The sequence below is a fragment of the Haliotis asinina genome, chromosome 3 (assembly GCF_037392515.1).
Source record: "Haliotis asinina isolate JCU_RB_2024 chromosome 3, JCU_Hal_asi_v2, whole genome shotgun sequence".
Taxonomy (NCBI): Eukaryota; Metazoa; Mollusca; class Gastropoda; order Lepetellida; family Haliotidae; genus Haliotis; species Haliotis asinina.
The window spans coordinates 24,483,845-24,496,572 of NC_090282.1; the positions used below are offsets into that span (position 1 = coordinate 24,483,845).

The 12,728-nt window shown below is 40.4% G+C and overlaps 1 protein-coding gene across 1 annotated transcript; it reads right to left on the minus strand.

Annotated features, from left to right (window-relative positions):
- Positions 1–8,086: 8,086 nt before the first annotated feature.
- On the minus strand, positions 8,087–12,029 carry LOC137276692 (BTB/POZ domain-containing protein 6-like). Its single transcript, XM_067808309.1, has 3 exons — positions 11,870–12,029; positions 10,375–10,652; positions 8,087–9,345 (listed from the first exon to the last, which is right to left on the minus strand). The coding sequence occupies exons 2-3, from the start codon at positions 10,638–10,640 to the stop codon at positions 8,253–8,255; spliced, it is 1,359 nt and encodes a 452-aa protein (XP_067664410.1). The 5' UTR covers positions 10,641–10,652; positions 11,870–12,029; the 3' UTR covers positions 8,087–8,252.
- Between the last annotated feature and the right edge of the window lie 699 nt (positions 12,030–12,728).

Sequence of the window (12,728 nt, forward strand, 5' to 3'; positions counted from 1 at the left end):
TGTGGAAGGCTGAAAGGGAAGTTTACAGTTTCACTCATTATCAAAGTCTACTCACACTTCTTACACATTTCCTTCAACGAAATCGGCACTTCATCCTACTCACCGTCGGTATTTTACATTTCTCGTTGTGTTGGTTGAAACAGGACTTTCGCTGCTCGATTTGACCCAGAGTTCATGGATCGCAAAACAACAATCAGATTTGGGGGACTCAATCAGTATTGCAAATAGTGGCCAGTAAAAGTTCGAAATCACCGAACAGCTTTATATCCTCACTACTTCTCATCAAACAGTAACGTGAAATATTGCTTTTAAAGGGACAGACTAAAAGCTACATAAAACGCAAAGCATCTGATACTTACAGAGTGTCTTGATTAGACGACAAATACTGGTGTAGAGAGGCAAGAACAGTGATAGCCAGCACTTCAAAACTAGACGTTTATATACATCTGCATTCAGTTCACACCCGGAATTGATTTATTACAAGCAGATTATCTAATTTCAGCTCTAGTTGCAACTCCTTCATTATTCTTCATAGTTGTTCCGTGTTGCTATGCCTTCGGGGATTATGTCCAATGCAATGTATGTGTGTAGGAGCGGGCGAATGATTGGGGAAGTGATTGCAACACTGACAAATGAGCCGTGACGTAATTATGCCCATTTAAGTGGTTTCCAGTGTATAAATATTAGCATCACCAGTGTCATTGTCTATCCAGTCTTATTGGCAAATTTCTTTCCATCCCTAATCTGAAAGGAACGTTTTTATCACACACAAACTGGTTAATGGGTACTAGAATTATAATTTGTATCCTGAACGACAGTGTGTAATTCATTTCTCAAATGGTTACTCGATAAACTAATCATTTTGTAAAACAAAGGCATTCTCATATCTGCCTACATAGAGACTTACCTTCTATATATATGGTCCCGCCATTCTTTTCTTTCTCATACGTTTGTATCAAATGCATGGCTTTCGGAAGAGCTCATCATTCTGCCCATATATTTTCAAGAATTCGGTTTGGGTTCAACTTGGTTCCGTGTTCCTGAGCTGTCAATCCTTATCATTGATGCTCATCCTACTTCTGTTGTGTGGATAATAATTAGTTGACTTCCACTACAACTACCCTCTAGCATCAGTTTACTTATGTGTGGTACAACCAATATATCAAATGTGATGTCTCACGCTGTTCTCTCTCTCTCTCTCTCTTTCTCTCTCTTTCTCTCTCTCTCTGTGTGTGTGTGTGTGTGTCTGTCTCTCTCTAACTCTCACTGTTCTCTCTCTGTGTCTGTCTATCTATCTTTCTATCTGTCTGTCTCTTTTTTCTACCTCTATCTCTCTCCGCAGGACATATGTACACCCTTGTAGTTGCGGATTGACAAGAAGTTGTCACGTCATTCAGGCATCGCTCTCAACATACATTCCATAATTTACCGAATATCAGTACTCATTGTGTACATGTTTCTCAATATTCGATTGAAGCATCCATGATGCACTAATGTATAATACGGTTAAATACAGTGTAGAAATTCTCACTTGTCAGGAAGAGATTTTAATTGATTCATATGCCGCGTAATCTGCAGATGAAATATGCACTTCACAGATGGTGCACTCGTGTGTCACAGTAAAATGTGGATTTCGTCCAGGAGGAAGAAGTATTTCATTGGTTACAAGGAAACGAGACAGTAGCTCTTAAATAGTCTTCATGTATCATAAATACTGCAAAAAGAATTATGCAACTGAAGGTATGGCTAGTGATTCAGTGTTTTGTTTAAGGACACGGGAAAAGGGTAAGTGTAGAATGGTAAAGCTACAGGTGGGTAGGTAGGTAGGGGTTAGTACGGTGGTATGAGGACACATGACAGATGTTTTGACTGGACATTGTCATTTTTGTACAGATGGCATACAGATTCACGATGGCAGAATGTCATCAATAGCATATTTCATGGACTTCATGTGTTATAGTGTGTGTTATGATGGTATAAACGTAACATGGACACGGGTAAGGACACAGATGTCCATCGGGCTGCTTGAACACAGGGCGTCAAAGCATGAGTATGGAAATATTTGGAGTCATCTTGTCTTCCTTTGGTTGATGCAATTACTTAAACCGTTTTGAATTTGACAACAAATACCTGCTTCCCATATGCCAGTCCAGCGTGAAGATCGAGGCAGCCAAAGTAAATAAAAGCGATACAACCATTTTCATAATCATGGCATTCTTTACTATGGCATAGTCCAATACACGATTCCAACAGTATTCTTAATGTACAGTGATAAGAGACAATTCATGTAAGGAAATTTATTGTATATAAAGTCTTAATTGGTTGTTTATGCTTTGTGTAGCCCACTGCAGTGATTATGATATGAACTGTATTGATTTTCAAAGATTATAAAGTATATTTTAAAACACTTTACACGTTGTACATTCAGGACAACTCTCGTGTGACTGAAATGTATTTATCAAACCAAATTAATCAACGTGATAAATTGAAAAAGATCAACCTGGAGAGGTGTCATTACAGACGTTCTAAAACTACCACTCGATTTGAAGTGACTTCTGTAATCTACTAAGGTAGCTTCAAAGAAAATGCTCCCCCATGCTCGTCTCCCTTACCATCTTGGTGATAAACATGTATGGTTTTCATTTAATTCTTGGTATATCATTGTGCCCATGTGATTCCCTCAAAGGGAAAGGTTCTTCTTGTGCAACAAAAGTCCATCTGTGCAGTGAATAAGAGAAACAAGATTTTGTTTTGATGACTGTGTTTTAATGTGACGTATTTCAAAGCATATACAATAAATAATGCGCATATTGATGATATAGATGAATTGTGACAGTAGAACAGCAGTCTTAGTAGTAGCCATATCCAACACCTGAAACACAAAGAAGAGATATAAGAAGAAGATGCTTATTGTCAATTTCACAATGTCATTTCTTACGAGTTGTTATCATTTACATATTGCCTCATCCACACTGATTAGATGTTTCACATATGACGAATTAAAGTGTAAAATGACTCTCTTAAAATATGTCCAAGTACTAGCTAAACTGTACATTGACGGGTTATGATTATTCTCAATACGCATTTTCTAGTGTCCCCCGCCGTGATAACGCTGGAATATTGCTAAAAGCGGCGTAAAACCAAACTCACTCACTCACTATTCTCAGTACAATCATATTGGCATTTACCTTTTCCCAAAGCTCCAATTCCTCCGTACACTCCTGGCAGTCCGTAGCCTCCAAATACACCACCAAGGCCGTAGCCTCCGTACACACCGCCAATTCCGTGGCCTCCGTACACACCTCCAATTCCATAGCCTGGGTACAGACCTGGCACTCCATAACCTCCGTACACACCTCCCAATCCGTAGCCACTGTAAAGGGCAGCCTTTCCATACAGTCCAGTCATGCCATAGCCCAAAGGCTCAGCAAAGGCAGTCACAGCCAAACAGGCAACGAGGGCGATAATTTTCATCATTGTGGAAGGCTGAAAGGGAAGTTTACAGTTTCACTCATTATCAAAGTCTACTCACACTTCTTACACATTTCCTTCAACGAAATCGGCACTTCATCCTACTCACCGTCGGTATTTTACATTTCTCGTTGTGTTGGTTGAAACAGGACTTTCGCTGCTCGATTTGACCCAGAGTTCATGGATCGGAAAACAACAATCACATTTGGAGGACTCAATCAGTATTGCAAATAGTGGCCAGTAAAAGTTCGAAATCACCGAACAGCTTTATATCCTCACTACTTCTCATCAAACAGTAACGTGAAATATTGCTTTTAAAGGGACAGACTAAAAGCTACATAAAACGCAAAGCATCTGATACTTACAGAGTGCCTTGATTAGACGACAAATACTGGTGTAGAGAGGTAAGAACAGTGATAGCCACCACTTCAAAACAAGACGTTTATATACATCTGCATTCAGTTCACACCCGGAATTGATTTATTACAAGCAGATTATCTAATTCGGCTCTAATTGGAACTCCTTCATTTTTGTTCATAGTTGTTCCGTGTTGCTATGCCCTCGGGGATTATGTCCAATGCAATGTATGTGTGTAGGAGCGGGCGAATGATTGGGGAAGTGATTGCAACACTGACAAATGAGCCGTGACGTAATTATGCCCATTTAAGTGGTTTCCAGTGTATAAATATTAGCATCACCAGGGTCATTGTCTATCCAGTCTTATTGGCAAATTTCTTTCCATCCCTAATCTGAAAGGAACGTTTTTATCACACACAAACTGGTTAATGGGTACTAGAATTATAATTTGTATCCTGAACGACAGTGTGTAATTCATTTCTCAAATGGTTACTCGATAAACTAATCATTTTGTAAAACAAAGGCATTCCCATATCTGCCTACAAAGAGGCTTACCTTCTACATATATGGTCCCGCCATTCTTTTCTTTCTCATACGTTTGTATCAAATGCATGGCTTTCGGAAGAGCTCATCATTCTGCCCATATATTTTCAAGAATTCGGATTGGGTGACTCCGTGTTGCTGAGCCTTTGATCCTGATAATTGATACACATCCTACTTCTATTGTTTCGACAAAGGTTCCTTTGATATAGAACTCTCGGACTGACTGTATCTGATGGGGAGAGTCTGTGACTATGAATCCAATATTACTACTCTCTCATTACGAAGAGCTCATTATTATTTTGTCCTGAACTGTCCAGGAAATACCATAATAATGTATGTTACTTTATGTAAAGTTCATTTGTTTACTTACTGTTTTCTTACTTTTATCTAACAGTTACAATCATTGAATATACTGGTTTCTCTTTAATTCACCTTTAACCCTTTGTTCTTCTGGTTAATTAGTTGTCTCTATTAAGTAGCATTAGAAAAATAATGACGAAACTGGCATCTCTCTAATCCACCTTTAATTCCTTTCAGAATCCTGGAGTTCTCCACAGAAGGCATAATGGAGACTATGCTGAGTGCTGACACCCTATTCATGGATGGTACATTCTATTCCTGTTCCAGCCTTTGGAACCAGCTATATGCTGTTCACTGTCTCTCAGGTTCCACCATGTTCCGCCGTGCGTTTGCCCTAATGCCTAATAGACAAAGAGTGACCTGCATCAGGCTCTTCCAGCAACTGAAGAATGTTTTCCATACTGTAACAGGTGCAGATCTAGATCCAGCTACCACCTAAAGTGACTTTGAACTTCCCGCCATTCAAACACTTGAGACTATCTTCCCCAACTCTCATCTACGAGGGTGCCTGTTTCACTACAGTCAGTGTATCCTGCGCAAGATCCAAACCATAGGTTTGGTCCAACAGTACAGAGAGGAGGACACCGTCCAAACTGTAGTCCGAAGAGTTGCATGTTTGCCAGTGCTCCCTCCGGATCAGGTTCAGGATTGCTGGGTTGAAACCCCCGACGAAAGACTCGACATGCCCATCGTACAGGACCTCCTCCAACACCTGGGTGGACGATGATGTCTTGCTCCATATGTCCATTGATAATGCCGGTCCCCGCACCAATAATCACTTTGAGGGCTGGCACACTAGATGGAACAGGTCCCTTGGCAGTCACATCCAAACCTGTTCGAGTTTATCTGCAAGTTGAAGGACGTTGAATCAACAGACAGAAAGAAGAAAATTCAACTGGATCATGGTGGTAAATCGAATGGCAGAAAGCGAGTTTATCGTGAACTTGATTCTCGTTTGCAGAGACTAAAGGAGGCCCTTCATCAAGGTCGAAGGACCAAGCTGTAGTTTTTAGATGCCTCCGGTCATCTTTTGAAATTCAAATTGTAGGCTGATGATGGTGTTGTTACAATTATAACAGTGACGGGCTAACATGAGAAAAACGTGTTATATCTGTTATACAAATGTCTCTACATCACATTTAACATGTTATCTACTATAAATACAATATGAATACATCAGTATGGTGTTAGTTTATTTTCATGGGCAATGCTATGTCTAAATTGGAGGCGGGCTGACTTTTCTCATTCTGCCTACACTTTTATCATGTCTATAGGCAGAATGAGACGTAGGCAGAATAAGAGTAAACCTTCCAAGTAACTGAGCATTTTGTTAATGATGACTATGGCTGGTCTGGACTAAGTGTTATCAAAGCACTTGCCCGGGTCGGCTAAATCTTCCTGTGTAAGAGACCGGGTTCAACAGAATCGGTCCGAGTGAGAGGACACCGTTCATCAGAAGATGTGACTCTGCACTTTAACATAAGACGACATGTAGCAAAGCACTGTGATTTGTGTGTTTGAATATGAAATGTTTGTATTACAAAGCATATCTGCTTTTATGTTTTTCTGACAGTGAATACAGAGTTACCATAGACACATTGATTGTTGGCTTGAGTGCCATATTGAAGCGTTCTGACTTGGCATTTACCTTTACCGAATTTATAAAGTAATTAGTTTCATCAAAAGGTATAATTAACCATGACGTATATCGTAATTAATACCACCAACGAATTAAACTGACATGAACTGTCAAGCCTGTGAATCATGTCTCGCGGTTGTTGGTGAGTACTGTGGTGGTGAGCATTTCATGAACAAACAAGCACCAGTCGAGAAAATAGTAATTCTGAGGGGTGAGAAATGGTGCCAAATCATAGCTAATGCAAACTGCAAACTGTTTCGAATGACATACTGAATATATTAAAAATGTATCCGTTTAAAATACATTTAGATATCTTATCTCATCACGGTAGTGGAAGAAATAGCAAGAGGCTTCGTATAATATAAAGTGGTGTTTAGAAATTAAGCGTTAAGTGCTAAGTTACCATGAAGCAAGTAAAGTAAGTGTCAGCGAAGGGTGTATTTGTAATTTGTAGACGAAGTTGCAATAAAAAAAGAACAAATCCACTAGGTTCTGTAAGACTGAGTTTGCCTTGCAGATAACGGCACTACCTATGGCTACACGATATTCCAGGTATACCGGTATATCGCGAAACGCTTCTCAAACGATACCGACTGCCATATTATTTCTGAGTACCGGTATATTGGGTAATGAACATATAAAAGAAATTATCTTTATGTTTGATTTAAATTTTCATTCACAAGTTGTTTCTTTCGTTATTCAATGAAAAAACGGGATACTGTAACGCTATGAATTGTATAAAAGAAGCAAATAGAACCCCTGACTATGCAACTTAATTTTGAGATTGCTGTTATCAGAACCATGAGACACATGCTGTCTTTTATCGGCATTTAGAAAATGTTATAGATGACCAAGATCTTTAACGAATAAATCGTCTTTTAATCTTGTATCTTTTTCATCAGATGAAGGGATCTGAAATGACCTCGAAACGTTGTGTGTAAAAGATTAAAAGAAGATTTACCCATAAAAGATCTTGGTCATAAGATATATGTTTAGGGACTAATGTAGAAAACAGGATCGGCATGTACACTTTGGGGTACTTACTGTCAAACACATAGGTTTCCAATACATCTCAGTATGTATCGCAATACGGGTACCTGAATCGCAACATATTGCAATACAATGTATTTGCCAACACACAGCTCTAGTACCAGTCAGTCTGGAGAACGGGCTCCCTTAGCAGCTTCAGGTGTGCAATTAACATGTGATCAAAGGTTGCAATTGCAGATCATTAGTCAGTAGAAGCGTAAGCCACGAAGGTTTATGGTCTGGAGAATATTGCGCTATATTCCCACTTTGAGCTGAGACGTCGGTACGCAACTGAAATTGTAATTATTGTAAACAGTTCAAAATGCTGGAAATTTAAGTCACTGACTTGTATTTGCAGGACATCAGATTTAAGATTACTCCAATATTGTAGTGAGTTTAGTTTTACGCCGCATTCTGCTAACAGTCCAGCTACATGGCGGAGGTCCGTAAATAACCGAGTCTAGACCAAACATACCAGTGATCAACAGCATGAGTATCGATCTGCCCTTTTGGAACCGGTATGTGTCAACCATATCAGCGAACTTGACCACCCGATCCCGTTAGTCACCTCTTACAAGCATTGTCGCCTTTTATGGCAAGCATGGGTTTCGGTTTCTGAAGGTCTACTCTACCCTGGACCTTCATGGGTTCGGTATTATACATATCTTTAGATGAACAAGATGTCTATAGAAACAGCATAAAGTATTTATTGCATTTGGTAGAATATCAATGGCACATAGATAGATATTAAAGCTATGGAGACATGGGAACTTCACAATAACAGCACAACAGTATGGTGCTACAGATGAAAAACGAATAGTGAGCTGGTGGCAGTAGGAAGAGAACTGTCTTTTCACAGACAACAGTAAATGAGCCCAGGAATCTGTCCGTGTTCCACGTCGGTACTGTTCTTGCTCTTCGAGGACGGATAAAACGTCCAACAGACATCATCTTTCACGCAGGTAGAGCGTCCCTTGCACCCTCTTCTTGAATCAGGTCCGCAAACATTCAGCAGAACCGTATACTTCAAATCCTTGGACAGCTGTATGGGGTTCTCAAAAAGCACTTCGATGTAGTATTCTTCGGCACTTACCAAAAGAGTTTTCTGAACACTAGATCCATCTAATGTATTACCGCCTTTGAAAAATGTCCTGGATAGATAATCTTGTCGTAGAACCTCTTCAACACTGCATTCGACAGAATAAGACAAAATGTTGTCTGTGTCTGGGGCTGGGAAAGGCCCATATAGCATGACTCCAAGCAGTTCTACCTGTCTGTCACATGAGAATGATATGGCGTCACACCTTTTGCTATTGAATGTCCAGGAAAGAGATTCTTCAGTCGTCAGAAACCGGTTTACTCTGGTTGGGGGTTGTTTACGAGGCGGAGCTGACAGAGGCGACCCGGTAGAGTCATCAATGTCCATTGTACTAGCAAAGAACGGTCGTAGCAGACTAAGCCAGTCTTTGTCTAATATCGGAATGTGTTTTTCAAACGCCTTCAGTCCAATGAGTGGGAATCGCACGTAGCTGATAGAATCTTGTAACACATCGTATTTTGAGTGAGGAGTTATCTCCTTTCCCTGCCTCACGCATTCTGACTCGGACCACCTGAGAGCAGCACAACATACGCTCATTTCGTCTGCTCTCACTTCGTCTGATCTCAGTATTCTGTTCAGACAATGTCTTGATATTTCTGTAAAGCTTGAAGACTTGAACACGTCCAGTGCGTTGACATTGATGACCCTCAGTGCTGCCTCAGCAAGGCCTTCCTCGCTGTAGACATGTGCTTGCTCTAAGATGTCACACGCATTGTCCGCATTAAGTGCAGAGTCTAAAAAACTCACACATTTCTCACTGAGAGATTTCACGTAGTACTTCTTTGCTGCGTACAGCAGACCAGAAACGTTGTCGGTGGTCAGTTCCACGCAGTTACTGTACAGGTACCTAGAAGGACAAAAGAGCATTGAATAGACTGGCATTCTATCTAGAACATACTTCAGCTTGATGTACATGTGTATGGCGAGGATCATTGTAACCTATCCAAATTTATAGTGGTTTTTGGATTATGACTTATAAAAGAACTACTGGGTAAATTACTGGGCAGTATCACGACGTATTAGCAAGACATTCGAGGAAAAGGTGGAGGAAACTTGTTTACTAATATGAAAAGCCCACGTACAGGACAGGGGTGGCAATAACCAATTGTCCCACGCCCTACTACAGTGGGTTTTTTTCTATCAGGAAAGCCAAGTTGTATATCAAGCTGTACCGGTGTCCCCCGTTGACTTTCCAAAGATAATTATGTTGTTTATTTATAAATTCTACAAGAACATCGGACGGTGAAGTGAAAAAATATTAGGGCAAGTGATTTTACACTTCCCACTGTACGTGAGTGCACTAGCAATTATAAAGTTATTTCCACCCCTGCACGGCGGTGCTGACACACCTTGAAATATAATCAGTGCTATCCACTATCCCCACACATGAGCATTGTTTCAGGCGTTCCAAAGAGATTTATGTAAAACAAACTAGGAATATATAGTAACAATTTTTAGACTAGAAAGACTAGGCAGGTAATATGGCTTCACAATGACTTATTCTGTTATATTCCAGCCAGAAAAAAAGCTTAGATACCATGAATGAAATTCAACAGTACGAATGATGAGATTCGAACTGGGTTTCGGCGTGACAAGCAGTCGCCTTGACACTTGGTGCCGTCAACAAAAAAACTGGTCTGTATTGGTAATAAACTATAACCTGCATGGCATGTGCCTAAAGTATCTTTGTTTCTGTTTTACGGGGTCAAGTCAACGTGAGTTGGGTTAAACTCCCCTTATATCAGTTTCTAGTCCCTAAAACTATAGTCACTATATCGCCCAAATACACCCGAGGCATTACAAACCCAGTCCTCTTCAATGAGGCTACCTCTTTCTAATCCATCACTTGATACCAGTTTGCTGAATGACATCATACCTCAGAAAACTGTGAAACACGCCTGCGTCAATCTCTGGGATGTTGACTTCATCCTTCTCGGCTATGGGTCCATAAAACATGGAAAAAAACACAGGACTTCTGCTAACCAGAATGAACTTGTGCGCGAAGATTATCTCCCTGTGAGCACCAACTCGGAAAATGACGTCACAAGCAATCCTGCGTGTCAACATCGCTAAATTAGTCTCTGCAAAGTCTGTGGCAGACTGCCAGTCTGGTGGTTCACTTGCCATGCTAGGCTCCTTCATCGCTGGATCAATCTGCAAAACAAACAAAACTGAGGGCATTACCAACTGTGAGTGGGTGGGTTGGTGAGGGAGGGAGGGAGGGGGTTTTACGCTTTACTCAGCAATATCCACTTCACACATGAGTCATCGCAATCCTACTATCTTCACAGGAGTCGCCTTGGTCATGTAATTCACGTACATTATGACAAATATGAATGTCCTGAATAATTACTGGTTGGCCATTATGTGTGTATATCTGCGATATTATTATGAACAGTTCAACAGTATGCATGTCAATATAGATACATTAATTCTCTAACCTGAATTCTATTAACATATGGGTGGTCGGTAGATACACAGTGATATTCACCTGAGCCCTTATTCTCGAAACATTCGTAGCCCTAAGAATTCTTAACTTTTATCGTAGCCAATGTGTTAAGTATGGGCTTAAGAAGTTCGTAGGGCTACGAACGTTTCGAGAATAGCTAGCCTGGAGCTTACACAAAATTGTAACTAAAAGGCAACTAGTTTGGAACGTAAGTCAAGTAGGTTTAACAAACCTTACTTTGACAGTGTAAAAGAAATTAACAAACAATATCCAGACAAAGGCTTAGTCTCTGAATATATATAATTTTGATAAAAACAAACAAACCCATTTTAATTGAAAAGGAGCCTCAGGGAATTCAGAGATTCAGAACCTACGGCAATGTAGACTTGCTTTATTTAGAGCCTTAGCACTGCACGGAGGCGTGGCTGTAGGGAAAATAATGTGGTCCAGGGACTGTGAGACTGGCAAAACAATAGCATTCACTGGTCCGTGAGAAGCTGACGCACTTCTTTGGAAACCATCGTGAGTGACTGTGAGTGAGGTGGGTTTACCGCTGCTTTTACGTATTTTATTAACTGCGAAGTTGGCACAAAATATGAAACCCTGTAAACCCAATAACAAAGCCATCAAAACGCATACATAATATCCTGACTGACATTATATATGACACTGCACTGCCTATCAATGAGAGAAAATGAGTATTTCTGTTATATTAGGGCGTGTCATTGACACGGGTATGACAACAGACGTGGCGTGAACTATATAACAACAGTCAGCTACAATATCATCGCATTCACTGCTCTCTCTCTCTCTCACACACACACACACACACACACACACACACACACACACACACACACACTGATAAAGAGACTTGGGATACCCATATCAATATAGACATAGCCACAATTCCCATACTAACCTTTGTAATGCTCGTGTCCTTTGTAATGCTCGTGTCTAATCAAAATCATCGCAGCTCCGTCGCCTTTTGTCTTCATCGCGTATCAACAGAGGCCTGGCTGCGAATAAACTGTACGTTCCTACATGCACTGCCTCTACTTCCTACTATAAAGGTCAAGGCTGCTTTCATCAGCCAAACCGGTATGTTGGGAACCGAAACCGGTGTGTTTACACTCAATTGTATGGGATGGTCGGAAGTCAAACCGGTTTCAATGATGACACCGGCTGCGGTTGAAATATCAGTGAAGACTTGCATTGGAAAGCCTGACTGCAGACACGTACCGCCAGTGTCAACTACGTCTATCTTAGACAGTTGCGTCATGGACGCCAGGGATGTAGGGAACGTCACGAATGTACATGACGTCGTACACGGACGATGCAAGATTGTTTTGTTTTGTTTTGTTTTACATGTCTTTTATAAATTTACAAATAAACAAGTCCACCTGGTCAGGGACTACTGGTTTATGGACTTAATAAATACAAATTATAATTTCTGTTGCAATTCTCTTTTCTAGCATTAGTCCTACTAGATATTTCAACTTTTCCTTTAAATATTTACATATTTCCAACGCATATTCAAAATAACAAAGCACCGCGTGAAGCTCGTTTCTTGTGTACCCCGCTGTGTGATGTTGCTGGGATATTGCTAACAGAGGCGTAAAACAACACACACACACTCACTCACTCAGATCTATAAGGATGTGTTTCTAAGATCTTTGATATCGGTATGATCAGAATAATACATTAAGATTTTAAATGTATATTTAAAAGCTCAAATATTGGGTCAAAGTGATCCACTGAACCGAACAGGCGTGTTTCCA

Excerpts from the sequence above, each read along its gene's own strand:
- LOC137276692 (XM_067808309.1), bottom strand. The coding sequence starts at position 10,640 with ATGAAGGAGCCTAGCATGGCAAGTGAACCACCAGACTGGCAGTCTGCC. Across the intron at positions 9,346-10,374 it reads GTGTTTCACAGTTTTCTGAG|GTACCTGTACAGTAACTGCG; the intron begins GTATGATGTCAT and ends TTGTCCTTCTAG.